This window comes from Falco peregrinus, chromosome 11 (genome assembly GCF_023634155.1).
Source record: "Falco peregrinus isolate bFalPer1 chromosome 11, bFalPer1.pri, whole genome shotgun sequence".
Classification (NCBI taxonomy): Eukaryota; Metazoa; Chordata; class Aves; order Falconiformes; family Falconidae; genus Falco; species Falco peregrinus.
In genome coordinates this window covers 1,541,666-1,559,136 of record NC_073731.1, presented here as the reverse complement: position 1 = coordinate 1,559,136, position 17,471 = coordinate 1,541,666, and the positions used below count along the sequence as shown (strand labels likewise).

The window sequence follows — 17,471 nt, the reverse complement described above, 5'->3', positions numbered from 1 at the left end:
TGCTGAGCAGGGTTTGGTTTGGGGCAGGTGTTTTGTTGGTGTCAGCACGGAGGGGCTGTCACCTTGGAGTGCCCAGCTGTCGGCTCGGTGTCCTGCTGAGGGCACGGTGCGGCACGGCGCGCAGCAGGACGCCCCGCTGCGGTTCCTTGCCCGCCGGGGAAGGCTCGGGGTGAGCCCGGCCCTGGCCGGCGGGGGGCTCGGGGGCCCCTCCCCGCGCTGCAGCCACCCAGAGGGGCCCGTAGGTGTGGGGGGGGCCGCGCTCTCCTCCCGAGGCACAAGCGGCAGGGCCGGAGGGCACGGCCCGGCGCTGCGCTGGGGCAAATGCCCCGCCGCAGGGGCGGTCAGCGCCGGCACAGGCTGCCCGGCGGGGGGGGCGGCCGAGGCCCGCAGGCGTGGCGCTGGGGACGCGGCTCCGCGGCGGGCCTGGCAGCGGCGGGCAGCTCGGCGGGGCCGGCGGTGGCGCCGGCCCGGGCGGTTCTGCGGGGGCGAGCGGGGCCGCCGGGGGAAGGAAGGCCCAACGGCCCCGGGCGGCGGCCGGGCCCCCCCGCTCGCCGGGCCCCCCCGCTCGCCGGGCCCCCCCGCTCGCCGGGCCCCCCCCGCTCGCCGGGCCCCCCCCGCTCGCCGGGCCCCCCCGCTCGCCGGGCCCCCCCGCTCGCCGGGCGCCGGGCCGGGCGCTGCCCTGCGGGCGCAGGGGTGCGGGGCCGCGGGGCCCGGTGCCCGCGGCTCGGCCCTGCCCCCGGCGGCGGCGGGGCGGGGGCTGGCGGCGGGCGGGCGGGCGGCGCCACGGCGGGGGCAGCCCTGAGGGAGCGGCGGCGGCGCGGCCCGTGCGTACTGCGGGGCGGCGGGAGCCCCCGCTCGGCCTCGGCGCGCCGGGGCGGGGGGATGAACGGGAGCGGGCGGCTGCCGGCGGGGGGCGAGGCGGGGCCCCCCGGCTCGGCGCTGCTGCCGCTGGGCGGGAACGGCAGCGCGGGCGGCCCCGCCGAGCTGCGGGAGGGCACCCACGCCGCCACCCTGGCGGCCTGCGCCTCCCTGCTGGCCCTCGTCTTCTGCCTCGGCTCCTACGGCAACCTCATCGTCCTGCTGTCCTTCTTCGACCCGGCCCTCCGCAAATTCAGGACCAACTTCGACTTCATGATCCTCAACCTCTCTTTCTGCGACCTCTTCATCTGCGGGGTGGCCGCCCCCATGTTCGCCTTCGTCCTCTTCTTCGACCCGGCCCGAGGCGTCCCAGGCACCTTCTGCTTCACCTTCCATCTCACCAGCTCCGGCTTCATCATCATGTCGCTCAAGACGGTGGCGGTCATTGCCCTGCACCGGCTGCGCATGGTGCTGGGGAAGCAGCCGCACCACGCTGCCTCCTTCCCCTGCACCCTCCTCCTCACCCTGCTGCTGTGGGCCACCAGCTTCACCCTGGCCACCCTGGCCACCCTCAGGACCCGCGGCTCCCGCCTCTGCCTGCCCATGTCCAGCTTCACCAGCGGCGAGGGGAAGGTCATCCTCTATCTCTACGTCACCGACTTCATCTGCTGTGTGGCTGTTGTTTCTGTCTCCTATGTCATGATAGCCCGCACCCTGCGGCGCAATGCCCAGGCAAGGAAGTGCCCGCCCGCAGTGGCCACCGAAGCCCCCCGCCCACAGTCCTTTGCAGGGCCACCAGCCACCAGGGCACCTGCCCTGTACAGGAACCAGAGCTACGGTAAGGCACGGCGCGCCCAGGCGCACGGCTATGCCAAGCGTCTCGGCCAGCCGCTGGCGGCCACCACCAGCCGGCTCCAGCTGGTGTCGGCCGTCAACCTGTCCACGGCCAAAGACTCCAGGGCAGTGGTGACGTGTGTCATCATCGTGCTTTCTGTCTTGGTGTGCTGCCTGCCCCTGGGCATCTCCTTGGTGCAGGACATGCTCTCCAGCAGCGGCGGCTTTGTTCTCTACCAGTTCGAGCTGTGCGGATTTACCCTCATTTTTTTCAAATCCGGATTAAACCCTTTTATATATTCCCGCAACAGCGCAGGACTTCGGAGACGAGTCCTCTGGTGCCTGCAGTACGTGGCCCTGGTCTTTTTGTGCTGCAAGCAGAAGACGAGGCTTCGGGCCATGGGGACAGGCAGCCTGGAGGTCAACAGGAACAAGTCGTCCCACCACGAGACTAATTCTGCATACATGTTGTCTCCAAAACCTCAGAAGAAGTTTGTGGACCAGGGCTGTGGCCCCAGTCACTCTAAGGAGAGTGTGCTGAGCCCCAAGGCTTCTGTCGGGCATCAGCACTACGCACAGAGCAGCTCGACCCCCATGAACACGCGGATCGAGCCCTACTACAGTATCTATAACAGCAGCCCTTCCCAGGAAGCGAGCACACCAAATAGCTTACAGCCGGTGAACTCGACTTTGGGCTTTGCCAAGTCCTACGTTGCCATGCATTATCACACCAGCAACAACTTGGGGCGGGACTGTGACAGTGCTGCCACCAAGCAGATACCCGTGCCCTCCGTGTAACCGTAGGGGAGAGGGTTCTGGCCTAGCTGATGCAGCGAGTCCCCTTACTTGCTGTTCGTTATTATCCTGAACTCGGTGATAACGGTACTGCTGCCAATTAAGAAAAACGTCACTGATGTTAATGTCCAGCTCTTTGCGTTTGAAGCAAATACTCGGATACTTCTGTGAGGTTTTACCAATTTTCCGTGGCAAGTTAAAAAGGGCAGTATTTCAGGTTTCTGTTTGGAACTGTTAACGTGAGGGTGGTTTTGTTACTGAATCTTACTGCTGGACAAGCAGGGGAAAAAAAACAAAGCAAGCGCTATAACTGCAATTCATTATGTCATGTAGCAGGATCCCTCGGACAACAATCTGGGCGCACCAGAAGCGTTACCTGTTAAACTCTATAGTTGCCATATTTTCAAGAAGGAGGAATTGGGAGGATGCTTGGTATTACGATATTTAAGTTTAAAATCTTTCTGTTGCAGGAGGTTAGAAGGATCAGTGGCGTTTCGTTGCAGTGAGTGTCAGTAGTAATAAAAGTCCTTTCTGTTCGCAAGGTGAAATCCTTGTTCCATTGAGGTAAATAGTAAAATTTCCATGATCTTTAGTTGAAGTCTAGGATTTTGGTCTTGGCGTCCTAAAGCAGGATGAGGCATTTCACAAACAGCTGTTCTGTTGCTGCTGGGGAAGGACTTCTGAGAAATCTTGTGGCGCTGAAATCTCTGAAGTATGTGTGTGCTCACACATCTGTGTATATATATATAAATTTCTGCTGTACGTTTAAGGACCGGTGGCATTATGTATCCCAAAATAATATATTTGGAGAAGTATTTTATCTCTGATAGAAGTAACTGTGCAATACCTAATTACAGGTTTTACTCGAGGATAAAGATGAATATGGCAATACTACGGAACTGACACGCTGTTAGTAATGCAGTCTGCTTGGAGTTTCCTAATACGTAAACTGTTAGGCAAAGAGACGTGTTGCCGGTTGCTCTTTTTGTCTGTGACTTTGTATAAAAGTGGGGACTGGGGGGATTCGGCTGTGATATTCCTGGCAGGTAGAACTGACAGCTGTTAACGTTCTTAAAAACAGAATGACCATATAACAGGGTGAGTACAAGTTTTTGCGGTTTTCTTTAAGAGGTCTAATGGCAGTTTGATGTAAGATTAATAATCGGTCTACTTACAGACTGTGTTGGTCTACACAGCAAGCAAATAACAGAAGTTAATTATTTTTTTTTTTAAATCTGGCCATTTGTGTTGTGTCATGTGCTGTGGGAATTCCATATGAAACGGAATGATTTGGAGGCATTTAAATTCACGACAATTGCTGCTTTAAGTGGCCAGATCTTTTCAAAATAAGCACTCAATCACCTTTCAGCTTCGATGGGCTTCAGCAGAGCCTTAATATCTCTGAAATAATCATGCTACAGACTTTTTGGTGCCTCATTATAGGAAAATGCCACATCTTTAGCAAAATTACAGCAACAGAAAGATGATTTCTTATTTTAGAAAAAAAAACGACGACAAACATTCACATCATCACTGTGTGTAAGTTGTTGGGTTTAGGTTATTTAACTAAACTATTTTCAATGTTTTCCTGGAAGACTTACTACATTATGAACACTGTTCTTTGTTTAACACTTTGAATTTTGATTAATTTTGAATAATTCAAGACAGCTTTCTTGCAATAAAATGGGTGTGAACGAGTTTCTAATAGAAATGTAAAATTGAAATTATTTCCATATGTTTTTTTCTCTGTGTGGATATTTTTCTCGATGAACATAGTTCTTTCTAAAGTAATTGGAAAAGGTAACTAAAAGGTCTGTCTTGTTTGCTTTTTCTGTCTTTGCGTTTCTCTTCAGTACGAAGTGTACTGATTTGAAGGGAAAAAATACGTGGGATCCTGTCATTGGGGCTCAGACGCTATGTTGTTAGCAGGAATTGGCTGCAATTGGCAATTCAGCAGTTTCAGATGGTAAGGAGTGTAGGGCAGGACCCCAGGAGTGGTTGCGAGACGGGGTCCTGTGTGTACGTTCAGGGAGGTGAAGATATGCATTAAGGCTGGGTTTAACATTAAGCAGTTTTGGGGTTTGCCGCACGTGCGCAGGACTCCCACTGTGCTTGCCGTTTGGGTCACGTGAACTTTGTCACATGGTGGAAGATTAAATCCCGCGCACCGTACTCATAAAAGTAATTTGCATTGAGTACTCGTGTGAGAGTAAAGCAAGAAGGATGCAGCTGTAGGACAGAAGGAGGTTTTACTGCCCTCGTGATGTAGCACTAAGACAAAACAACGGAAGACCCTTCAAAGCGCTTTGTGGTATTACTCTTCTGTTACCTCCCGGTGCCGGCTGTATTCGTAATACAACCCGTGTGTTAATGTGTTTGTAGCGTCAGGTAGGAGAGTGCAGTGCCTTTTAATCTGTAGTAGGAACAAAACCTGATTTAGGTTGTCCGTTGTACTGAGTAACTGGTTAAGGACAGGTTTAAGGATGTGGTGAATAGAGGTGGGATTTTGAAAATAGGTACCAATGTAGGTACAATTTCTTTAAAGTGAATCATGAAGTAATTGATTATCATATGAGAAAATAATCTTTTTAGACTCTTCTGGAATATAACTTTTCTTTTTCCCTTTAGCCCCCTCGTTGTATCAGAACTCCTCTGGGTGCCAGAGCCAGTGAAGCGTGACTGTGAGGTTAAAAAAGCAGCAGTCTAATTGAGAGGGGAAGCAACAGGGCTGCATGAAGGAGATGGAAAATGTAGGTGAGGAGAGGAGATGGGCAAGAGAGTAAGCAATGGAAGTACGTCAGTGCTGAATGGTCTGGGAAAAGTAGGTTTGTGCAGTCTGTAACACGAGAACAAGAGAGCACCTCACACATCTGAACGGTGGCAAATCCAGGACTTGTGAAGTGCTGCACTTCCCTTGCTGTCCGTTAACACGCTGCGGACCTCATCGCTGCAGAAGTGTTTAGGAAAAACTGGGAAGGTGTGACAGCCATTCACCGTGGGTAATACAAGTATCTGGAGCCAGACAGTTAATGACAACACATTTTGGAATACGTGTAAAATTTTGTACTCCGGGAATTAAAGTAATCTTTGATTTCGGGGGTTAGGATGAACCCATCGTGGTGGAATACATTTTCCAACCTGTTTTCAGCGTGCTTCTCAGCTGCTTTTGAAGTTGCTGGTGTTGACTGCTGTCACGATACTCAGCCCGAGGACTGGTTTTGCTTAATTACTGAAAAATCTGTGTTTGCAGTGTTAGGTGTACTACTAAGAGTTTGACCGGGGTATCTCACGAAACAAGGAGTGGCCTCAAAGAAAGCATAAAGAAGTTTATTATAAAAACAGCGGATTCATTACTTGGGGCTGATCCCACTAACAAGTGACTTGTGGTTGTTGATGTGAAAAAAGCTTTTATAATTCACAGTCTTTTCAAGTCCTAGGTCTTGCTTTATGGTGGTAAGGGCTGACTTTTTCAGCTGGTGGCCTGCGGTATTGTATTTTCTATCCTTTATGCATAAAACCTGAAAGCTGCTTTTGCTAAATAACTTTAAACAAGATCTATATGATCTCAGAAAGTTGCTGGAGAACATTCAACAGTTGGACATCACCTCAGAACTTTTTAGACTAGAGAGATTTCTGCGTGCATTTTCTGGTAAGTCTCAGAGCCAGTCCGCCGTCACAGTAAGGCTTCAGCAAGCTGGGGAGGGCGAGATGCAAAAACTGGACAGACAACAGTCAAGAACGGTCAGCGCCTGATGGTTTCGCGGGGGTTTGTGGTATGTATCGGTCAGGTACGTAATTTGTCGCTTGTTAGGAAAACACTGAAAGTTATTCCCCTTGTAATCTCCATCACCCTTCTGCCTGCAGCACTGGGAATGAAAAGTAAAGGGACTCCTGAACTGCGATCTCTTCACCTTCCTGCACGAGGTAGTGAAGCAGGGCTATGGAGAGCAGCACGAGGCGCTCACGGTGGAAACAAGGAGAAGGCAGGGGGGACAGTGTCTTAAAATAATAGAATAGACTTGCAGCGATTAAGGTGGAGTCCTGCGGGTGTTTTCTAGGTTTGTCTTCTATCTGTTTTGAATTATTTATTTTTCTGATTTTTATTTTTTTTTTAAGTATTTAAGAGGAGTGTATTTGCACCGATGCCACGGGTGGGTGGAGGATTACATAAGTGGTTCTTCCACTCAGCGCTGGTAAGCAATTCTGCTCGAGCTGCACGTAGCAGGAAAAAAGGCCCCAGCTCTCTCTTTCACCACGTAGCTGGCTGACAGGCTGACAGCAGTTTAGAGAACAGGAAAATAATTCTTTTTCCACAACAGTGCATGACTCCTTGCGCTAACTGCGGAGAGGTGGCTTTGCACAGGGTGCAAAGAGAGCTCTCCCTAAATGCAGATGGTAGAGGAGGGCAAGTCCTGCTCTCCTCCTCCTAATTCGTGCTGGTGGAAAACTGGAGAGAGTCAGCACCATGGGACAAAGGATGAAGAGGCAGTTCAAAGCGCCTCGGGTTTGTGAGCCCTGATTCTACCCTGCAGTGCAATTGACGCAGGTTTCTTTGGCAATAACCAAAGAGCTATTCAAATCAACCTCAAGCACTGCGCTTCATGGATACACCACGCGCAGTATCCTTAAGTTCAGTCAGTACTGGCAAATTGACTTAAAGCTGTCATTTGTTATGTGCGATTAAATGCTGACAACGGGGTGTTGTCAATTCCTGCTGAAAATGGGGTTATGTTTAATATCAGGGAAACGCTTCCGTTCATCGCAAGAGCCGTCCCTGAACCTTGGTCGCCAGAGCCAAACGTGCTGTGTGCTGCAGGGTGGGGCTGGGGAGGGTGAAAATCACATACTGCTCCAGCTGGGCCTTCTCCTTTCCAAAAGACACTATGGCAAAGTTGTGTTGTGGGTATCTCCCTATGGTAGCCTCATGTTTCCCCTTCTGGCACCAGAAAGGTTGGTGCTACTCTTCATTTTGTCACAGCAGAGCTAATTCCTTCTCAGAGTCTGCATTTCAGAGGTGCTGTCCCCTATGTTGTGCAGTGACATTCCGCGTTCCTGGGTCTGAGCTGCTGCTGGTAAGTCGTTTGGGTTTGCTCATCTTATGGGCAAGTCCAGATTGTGCTATGCTAAATGATTTGTTCTCACCTGGCATTTATTTTCCATCACGGTCTGTTGATTTTCCTTGAATGTGAAAATCAGATCAGCTGATTTATTTTTTTTCCTTTTCAAATAGAATAAATTAAATTATTAACAGGCAGTAGGTGATGACGAGGGCTCTGCAGAGGTAGCACTGAATTCACTCGAAATGGGTCAGGGCGATTGTGTCAAGTGAAACTTTCCTAAACATAAATAATAATATACAGAACTTTCCTGCTTATTCTTCAGAGATTTTACGATAACGGCACTTCAATAAAGCTCACACCAATTATTTAATGGTGGAGACCAACACGGTCGGCTGGCTCTTTTTTGATGGTTTGGTTGTGTATGTTAAATCTGTGATTATAAGAGATCTTTGAGTCTGATCTTTTCCACTGGTTGTTTAAACCAAGTCACGGAGCAGTGTGGATTTGCAGTTGCATCTCAGATGGCTACGTAAAGTAAATCTGTAATCTTTTCTCGCTAAACCACAGAAAGAAGCTGTTACCCGTGTACTGCCATAGTTTGTGTTTTTCTTACGTGTACGCTATGTGTGTCCCGTCTTAAGCCGTACTAGAACTGAGAATTGGAACTAGAGCTTTACCTTTGAACGGCACTGCTTTGCAGTGCAGCAGTCTCAAGAAGACAGTTAGGACATGTGGCGTGACTCGAGCTGTTCTTCCCTTCAGGTGACACCCACAGCATTTTAAGAAACGCTGTGAATAGCTGAAGAGCATGAAGCGCCCAGGAAGAAAAGGATGTTTATCAGTGCTGGGGGCTCAGCTCTTTGGATAATGGATTCTTTTATCAGACAGAATAACGCGTGTGTTATGAACCCACGGGTAACCTCTCCTGGGACTGATCTGAGAGAAACCCCCACTGCAACACAGCGAAGGCAGGAGGTAAACACAGGAATGCTTTTATTTGACCTCGGGCTTTCCCGGCACAACATTTACATGTTCTTGTGTTTCATTCCATCTCATACATCTGAGTGGATCCGTTTTCTGCTCTCACGAGTTGGTCGTTGGTTGTTTTTAAGACAGCTGTTAGCTGATGCCAGAACATTTTCTGTTTGTGTTCCTCAGGGCTCCACTTCAGGTAGGTTTTCCTCTTCAGCAGTTTCCTGAGTTTGCTGAACTTCTGCGGCACGCTGTTGGGCGGGAGGTCGTCCAGCACGACCATGATGAGGGAGTCCTGATTTTCATTCAGGACCCGGTGTTCAGCAAAATACAGCTCATACTGACACCAGCAGCTGTTTACAAAACTGGGAGAGAGAACAAAAAGGACTTTATGGCTGTTCTCTATGCAGTAAAAAATGTTACCGAGTACAGGATGCCCCGGCTTGAAATCCCTCTCGTGGTAACATATCTTGAATCCGTCAGCTTCCAGTTTACCCAGCAGATTCTCTTTGGTCCAGTTTGCATCGTGTTCACTGTATGAAATGAAGGCATCAAAGGGCTTGTTTTCTGGCCTCTTCTCGTACTGCTTCCTCTTCGCCATACACCAGTACCAGCCCATTCTCAGGTACCAAAGCCCGTCGAACCGCCAGCATAAGCCTGTTACCACCAAAACGACCAGGGTGGCAACGCAGGCGGTAACGGCCATCTGGATGCCCAGGGAGCAGCGCAGAAGCGTGAGGTTACTGCTCTCCACTGACGAGCCCCTCCTGTCTGGTGGAAAGCTGCACCTGAGATGCCCTCTGCCATTTATCTGCAAATGGGGCTTGTGGAGGTAGACGTTCACGAACCAGTACAAGTCACAGTTACAAAAAAAATGCTTACCTTGAACAGTCAGCACACTCAGGCTCGTTAACTGGCCAAAAGTGCCCTCCCCTATGGTAGTAATGGCATTGTCACTGATGTCTAACTCGATCAGAGAAGCTGGGAGAGAGCCACGCTGTAGAAAGGAGATCTTATTCCCTGATAAATTAAAATATTTCAGCGTTGAAAGAGATTTCCCAAAGTGATCAGGCAATTCTGAGATGAGGTTGTGACTACTGTCCAGGTTAGTGAGCGCGGAAAGGTGGCTGGCAGGTTCCAGCCTGGCGATGAGGTTTCCAGAAACATTAAGATACTTGAGTTTCTCCAGGGCGTCACTTAATGATAATGTGTTCAACTTATTTTTACTAATATCACATTTTGTTAAAGTCGGTGGGAAATACTCTGGATGCATATCCGTAATTTTATTATTTTGAATGTTAAGTATTGTTAAGTTGGAGACGGATTTAAAACTAGGGGGTATTATTTTAATATCGCTGTTGCTTACGTCGAGGTGCTGCAGGGAGGTGGGTAAGTCAGGAAGCACAGAAATCCTGTTGCTGCTGAGATCCAAAAATAGTAATTCTTCCATTGTGCTGGCAAACCACTCTGGCAGTTCTACAATGGAGCAGTTGGACATTTTCAGGTGTTTCGCTTTCTTCGGGAGGCTTTCAATGGGTGTGCCAGCCTGGTTTCTGACAAAGGAAATGGCATTAATATGTACGGTTCCGGGGCAGGGCTGTGGAACTGCATTGGTGATCGCTGGATGCACAGTATATATGAAGTGATTTCCTTGAACATACATGTTTTCTAAGTGAGGCATTTTTTTAGCAAAATTCTGGGGTATTTTACTTATGTTGGTGAAGGACAAATCAATTATCTTGATGGTTGGAGGGAGGCACAGCGTATCCAGGCTGTTTATGGGATTGTTGCTAAAATTTAAAAACAAAAGCTTGCTGAATGGGAAGCTGCAGATCGCCTCAACATCTAGAATGTTAATTGTTAATTTGTTGTAACTCACATCAACGGACCGCACGTTTTTCATTGGCAGAAACAGCATGAACAGTGACAGAAGGTCCATTTGCAGCTCACTGTGACTAATGTCAAGCTCCAAAATACGGTCCAGCTGAGCTTGGCAGAGATCTGGATCCAGCATTAACATCAGCTCTTCCTCAGAGAGCTTGCTGTGTGACAGATCCAGTGTCCCATTTATTGGCTCTCCGCAGAAACCAGGCCTTACCGTGGCCGTTGGAGAGACTGTAACATTTTTCTCTGCTCTTCGGAGCAGGTTCCCTGCGCTTCGCCTGAGCCTCAGGTTACCGTTTGGCAGGACGGGTGGGCCTCCGGGCGCCGGCAGCCCCCCGGCAGATGCAGGAGGCTGCAGAGCAGCCTCTGAGGGTTTGTCAGAGTTTGTGTAAAGCTGCAAAGACCCTGAGGCTTTGCTGGTGGGTAGGAGCTTCAGATGGGGTGGAAGACGCGATTCAAGTCTCTGATCGTTAAATGATAAATCCACAGAAACAAGGCTGAGCAGGCCCTCAAAGGCACCGGGTTCAATGTCCTTAATCTGATTGTAGGAAAGGTCTAAAACTTCCAGCGTGTCAAAACCTTCCAAGTCTCTCTTGGTTATTTTTTCAATTACATTATGTGAGAAATTGAGAGCTTTTGCCGCTTTTGGAGCTTGTGCTTCTGATACAGAAGAGAGGTTTAAATAGGAGTAGTTATAAACCGGGAAGGCATAGGCTGTAGGTGTTCTCAGGGTTAGGAATCCATTTGCTCCACTCAGTAAGAAAGAGGTGAAGTAGAAATGAAGGCTTCCAATAACAATCCTCATCCTGGAGAAAAAAAAAAAAAGTAAATCCATCATTATAATTTGTTCTGTGTTAGTGAATGCCCTTTAAAAAAAAAGAAACCCTAGTTTGCTTGCAAATACAGAAATTGTTTCATTAGTCATATCTACAAATCCCTTTTTATCTACATTAAAAAAATACACCTTGCTTCATTATTATTTTTAAGAGGCAGTGCCGAAAGATGGTGTCAGGTAACAATTTGAAGGAGAGTGTTATTCATTTCAGATCGTTGCAGGTACAGCCTGAATGATTCTCTTTTTTATTATTATTTATTTTTATTCTCCCCTAACCCCGTCAGGTAGCGAGCAGCTTTTGCAATAGTATCTTGCCGTTACATAATCTGAAATGCACTTTGTAACCACAGCCTGGGACTCAGGCTTTGCGTTCTCACCCCGGTGCAGCGCGGCCGGGCAGCTCTGACCCATCCAAACCTGCTCAGCCACTGAAGTCGCATATTCAAGAGTGACCCTGCCACGTGCAACTGTGTGGCCGCGCGTCTTCTTGTGATCCGTCCTCTTGGTGGTTTGCCCTCTGCCAAGAATTTGCCAGTGACCATTTATTTAGCCTTACCTGTCGGAGTAAAGAGAGTAGGTTTGCCCTGAAGTAGGGTACCAGAGGCTTGTACGAGGCAGCCTGCACCAGGAGAGGTCACTGCTCGCGCATCCCGCGTCAGCGGAGGCTTCCCACTGCCCGGCAGCGTCACTGCCCAGCTCTGCTCCTGCGCCGCGCCTGGATCTCTGGTTTCCCGACACCGCTGCTCCACGTCTTCTATTGATTACCTGAAAATTCAGGCGCGGACCTTCAGGTGAGGAGCCTGCTGTTACCTAGTCCCCGCTGCTGCCCACCGGACTGGGACCATCGAGTTTAAGTGAAGGGACCTCGGCAGCTCCCCAGCTCTGTCCCCTGGCCCCGCCGCTGCCGGCAGGACCCCACCAGGCCACCCCGTGCCCCTCGCTCGCGCCTCACGCCCAGCCGGAATAACCGGGAGCTGATGCACCACAGGGGTCAGCAACCCCTCGGGGTGTTAAAAGCGTTGCAGATTTAAAGCTGGAAGGCAGCTAAGAGCTCGCTTATGCTCCCGGCGAGCCTCCCCGTCCCTCTTACCCTGCTTTTCCCCACTCTCCTCCTCAGCACTGCTGTCCCACCGGTTCCTCCTGCTGCCACCTTTTATAGCACCAGGAGCGGGGTGGGCTGGGGCACCCCACGACCTGCCCGGCCCCGCCGGAGCACGCAGCGGTTATCCTGCCCGTGGCGGTTATCCTACCAGCGTGCTGCGCTGGCGTTACTCCAACATTCGTTTCATCCCGCCCCGCTGCCCTTTGCGGAGCTGGTGGAGGGGGCTTGTGCCAGAGACGCTTTTCCCCGGTGAAACCCGTAAAGTTTTCCCCCGTTGTACCAGCACCAGGAGCTGCCGAGCCTGTTACTGAGGGGGGAGTCGAAGATGGAAGTTGCTTGTTTTAACGCCGAGACGCTGTGAATGGTGGTGTCCCAAGGCACCCGCTGCTTCGCTCCTGCCCAAACGTCGCGGGGAAGCTCTGGAGGCGCCAGGCGTGACCACAGGGTTATAAAACCTTTTTTTTTTTTTTTTTTTTCCTCCTGTAACGCGATGTCTTGCCGGGTGTTTCCTCAGGTGGGGAGGGTTTTGTGTTGGGCTCCCTTATGTGTGAATACGAGGTCTCACGTGCTGCAAGTGCTCCTGCAGTGAGCGATCGTACCTTTCGTGTGCTTTGAACTAAGCGGGGGGAAATAACAGGAGATTTCCTCAGTGTTTGTAGTGCTGCCTGGAAAGATGGGCTCTTTGCAGCTGGTTCGATTCAGGATGCCAGCAGAAGGGGAGTCAGCAGATTGCACAAGGAGTAGAGCTCTGCTATCCACTCTGCTTTTTCCACTATGGATTTTTATTCCCTGCCCCGTCCCCCCCTCAACTCTTTTGTAACTGCCAGTGACTGGAAACTCTTGCAGTAGCCCAGAGGCTCTGCTGTCCTGTCCTGGGGGGCTGGAAAACCCCAAGGTTGTTTGTGCTCCCTTCCTAGCCTGACCAGACACTGTCCTGCCACAGCAGGTTCTGGGAATTGCCCTGAAGTCATCAGTTTTTCAGACAGATCCTGACTTGTTTAGTGGAAGAGACAGGAAATTAAAAGCATTTTGGACATATCCGGAAAGATTCTTGCTCCTGCTTTCAGCTCGGGGTGAGTCCCCGTAGGCAGCCGTCTCTCCCCGAGTATTCCATCCTTCACTAAATACAGCTGTGCTGCTCCTCGGCCTCGGCTCCTGCTCTGGGGAGACAGCGCAGCAGTGTTCTAGCACAGGGCCTGTCAAACCACATCTCCTCGGCTGGCTCTCAGAGGAAACAGCAGCTGGAAGAGATAAAGTGAAAAAAAAGCATTTTTCAGTACAAAAATGGTTTGTCTACCGACATGCTGTGCTGGCATTATTCTGACATTTGTTTTATTCAATGTGCGTTCTGCGTATGCCTGTATTTTTCTTGAAGGCAACCTCTTATTCTGGGAATTGTGGAGGAGAAGCGGCACGTGAGAGAGGCGTGTGTGAGCAAGTAGGAAGGCACAGGCAGATTTCCTTCTGAAACAGATCCCCTTCCACTTGCTCACTGCCTCTCTGCAGGGCATGTGGGTTTGTGCTGGAAGTGCAATTTAAGGGAGCAGAACCGAACCCGTGCAAGACCTGCTCAGCTCCAGGGGGGATGAGCACCGGCCCTCAGAGGAGCTTCTCTTACCCAGGTGGGCTCAGATTTGGGTGCTGGATGAAAACTGCAAGTCACATCCATTTCGCTATACAAATCAGGTGTTTATGAACAGGAAATGCACTTGTCTGCCTCTGCGCAGGCAGAGGGAATAATCCTCCACATTGCTTTACCACTTGAGAAAATCTTTCTGAGCCTGATGGTCTTATTTCACCCCTTCAGCTACATGAGGCTTCCCAGGGCCTGCCTGGCCTCGCGTGCTGAGCCACTGGCTCCTCTCAGCCAGGCCTATCAGCTGTGCAGGCGTCTTACATAAATATTCCCTCTACTTTTTGATCCAGTCTTGCAGCTAATTAATAATCTGTGATTTAAGTGACAATTAAAAATGAGCTCTAGAATGAATCCCTTTTTTCTGAAGTCAAACAGCTGCAATAGTTGAGCAGTGCCTTTGAGTGGAAATGCAAGGACAGACACAGCAATAACGACGTGACCCAAATGGTGATGGCCCTCTGTGGCGCTGGGGCAGCAGTGCCGCTCTTGCACGGGTTTGGGCTGTGTCGGAGGGGCCCATGAGGGAGTTTTCCCGTGCAGGCAGGTCGGGGGGGGTTGCTAAATGCTTGTGACGTCTCTGCTCTTTCTGTGTGGATAAATCCTGTCCTTGGGGACATAAACCATCTCATTCTTCGAACTCTTCTCAGAGAAGGAAGTACCTTGCAGAAGTCGCGCATTTCACCTTCCCACACCTACTTTTCTTTGATGAAATTCCCTTTGACTAATTGCAGATGATATCAGTACCATCGCTGCAGATTTGCTGTCTGCCATCCGCATTATTTTCCACGTTGCTGATTCTTAAATGAGCATGGGAGCAGCTGTACCTCTTAGGCTGAGGAGCAAACCCACGGTAGTATCTCAGGTGTAAATCTTAAGCAGACCAGCGCAGAAACCTGCTGCCTTCCCGTTCTGCTTTGTGCTTTCCGCATACCAGGGCCTTGGTTTTCCCCAGGTTTGGTACTGATGGGTTCCTGCCCCTCAGGGCTTGTCTGGGAGAGGGCTGAAGCAGCAAGTTGTACGTTGCTTCTAGATTCAAATGTGTTAGAACCTAAAATTATATTGCAGTTAGTTATTTCCAGCAGTGTCAACTCATGGTCTGTCATGCCCTGTGGGTTTTTCGCACGCATCTTCCCTGCTCCCCTCACCCACGCCTCGGTGCTTCTTTCCCAAGTCAACTGCTGGTCAGGGAGGGGTGGGAGAGGGTGGAAGAGAAAAGCATGTTCTTCATCTCTGTGTGGAGCTGTATGCTCACGCAGGGTGGGAACATCCTAGAGCATCTTGCTTCCTGTGCAAGGGGAAGTAGAGGCTGAGGAATGTGGAGAACCATGTATGGATTTCGTGGGTTTGGCAACAGTGTGGTTAGCTCACAGTGTGGCACAGTTGGCATCAGCAGCGCATCGAGGTGCTGTGGCTGCTTAGTCAAAGAGGTTGTGCTGCCCCGTGTCACTGCGGACTTCCTTCCTGCGTGGGGAAGTGGAAACCTTTACACTCTGTGAAGTAACTGTTATTTTCCTCTGATATAATGCCCACAAGTGAGGGGTGTGTGGGCGCGTTTAGTGATCTCCCTTCCCTTTAACATGAGGGAGCCCGGCATCGTCCCGACCCATGCCACCCGTCCACGTTCTGCAGCAGGGCTCCCGGTGCCCCCGAGCTAGTCCCAGCGTGAGCACTGCAGCCGTACCACCCTCCCTCGGGGCAGCCTCCATTAAAAATAAAAACTTATCACAATGGATTCCACCTACTGCCAGCACCTTAATGAGGCGATTCAGCCAGCCCCTTGCAAAGACGGCTTAGGGAGGCGAAGGCTCCACAGGTTTGTTATTTTTTTCTGATCAGATGTTGCCTTGGGATGCGCCTTCACTGCGCAGCCCTGAGCGACACCCCTGGCAGCGCAGGACTGGGATTAAGGCAGCGAAGGGCTGCCAGTGCCGCTGGAGGAGCTGCCGCTGAAGCGCTCTTTGGCAGCAGGGCAGGTAGCGAGGTGTGGAGCCCTTCCCAAAGCTTTGCAGCTTATGCAACAAGTTGCTCAAATTTTGGGCAGTGTGGGGTCCAGCTTCATACCACCTAGATGCTTAGTGAGGAGATTGTGCCAGCTGACTGTTCTGGCAAGCACAAGAACTTTAGGGAAACTGAAGTTAAAGATCCAAACTCCAGAGAACAATGCTCCTAATGTCTTCTCTTTTCTAAAAGCTACTGGCTAAATACAGGATCAAACCTTAAGCAACTTTTTTGCTCATTTATCTCATGCTTCAACAGGAAGACTGGGGGGGGAAAACCTGGATAGAAGCCTCTTCCCCCTTTTTGCTTCCTCCGCCACATCACAAAGCCATATCAGAGGTAAGAACATGATCGGGAACAATGACTTTAAATTTAAATGCTGTATCATCCTGCTGCTGCTGTTCTGGTTTTCTGCCATAGGAGACAGTAAAATGGGTTCTATTGCGACAGTCTAGCAGCCTCACTTGGTTATTTTGGGTAGCATTCAACTAGTCATATGCCAAATGGTTGGCGGATTTCCGTCTGACAGCAGTTAAGAAACTTTCTATTTGCACAATAGCTTTAGCGAAGAGGAACCATAGCGGGCTTGCACAAGCGGCCCTCACGCTGAGCGTGTGTCCTTTGGAGCAACGCAGCCAGAAAACAAGCCAGCGGTGTCGCACCTGGTAACAGCGCCGAAATGGCTTGCTGCCAGCCCCACGGTATTCCCAGGGAAGAAAATAGGCGAGGGTGTGCTGGCTACAAACCACTGGTTTGCAAACTTTTCTTCTTAGCTATTTAGAAACTCCCATTTTAGAAATACAATGGAGATCTACAAGGGTCTCATCTTTCTTGGGAAACTGTGACAAGGCTGATCAAATATAAAGGGTTCGAATAACCCCCCTTCTTAACGTGACAAATGTACGTTGCCAGCAGACTAAAACTTCACATGCCTGCACCAAAAATCTTAACTAGTTGTGAGGTGGGCGAGCTACCGGAAAATGGACCTCCAGCCAGATACTGGCTGTTAAGAGGCCTCTGGGATGTACCCAGTCCTTGTCACCAACAAGGGAACCACTCAGGTGCACGTGGCTGAATCCAGCCAAGCGGGAGCTTAGAGGTCTAACTCATATTGACAACTCTGCCACCAAAAATGCTGGCTGTTTATCACTAGTATCATACCTTAGCATCCTTAGAAGCAAAACAGCAAGTCTGACTGACGTCAATGTTTAGCAAAATAAATATATTAAGATAAACCCTACAGCATTAATAGAAAAAAAAAAAAAAAAAAAAAAAGGTCCTGGGAAGCAGCCCAGGCTGGGAGAAGAAATAACAGTTGAAGGGGTAAGGGTAAGGTAAGGTACCAGGAGAGAACCGTTCCAAGCAATCAAACGGAGGTACCATTTGTGCCAGGACAAAGCGAGGAATGGCAGCAGGACAATTATTAGCAGTGTGGCGGCTGCTGAAGGCTCCTGAGCACAAAGTGTCGGTTTCACTTCTTCAGTTAGCAGGTGAGCT

General features: G+C 50.3%; 2 protein-coding genes across 2 annotated transcripts; one reads left to right on the top strand and one right to left on the bottom strand.

The window, feature by feature from the left end:
* Window positions 1-804: 804 nt before the first annotated feature.
* GPR75 (G protein-coupled receptor 75) lies at window positions 805-4,192 on the top strand. The gene has a single exon (XM_027783314.2). The coding sequence runs from the start codon at window positions 883-885 to the stop codon at window positions 2,488-2,490; it is 1,608 nt and encodes a 535-aa protein (XP_027639115.2). The 5' UTR covers window positions 805-882; the 3' UTR covers window positions 2,491-4,192.
* A 285-nt stretch (window positions 4,193-4,477) lies between these two features.
* Window positions 4,478-17,438, bottom strand: LOC101915501 (toll-like receptor 2). The gene is made up of 2 exons (XM_005235036.3): window positions 12,329-17,438; window positions 4,478-11,209 (listed from the first exon to the last, which is right to left on the bottom strand). Exon 2 carries the CDS (start codon window positions 11,206-11,208, stop codon window positions 8,590-8,592), a length of 2,619 nt encoding a protein of 872 aa, XP_005235093.1. The 5' UTR covers window position 11,209; window positions 12,329-17,438; the 3' UTR covers window positions 4,478-8,589.
* Window positions 17,439-17,471: the final 33 nt, after the last annotated feature.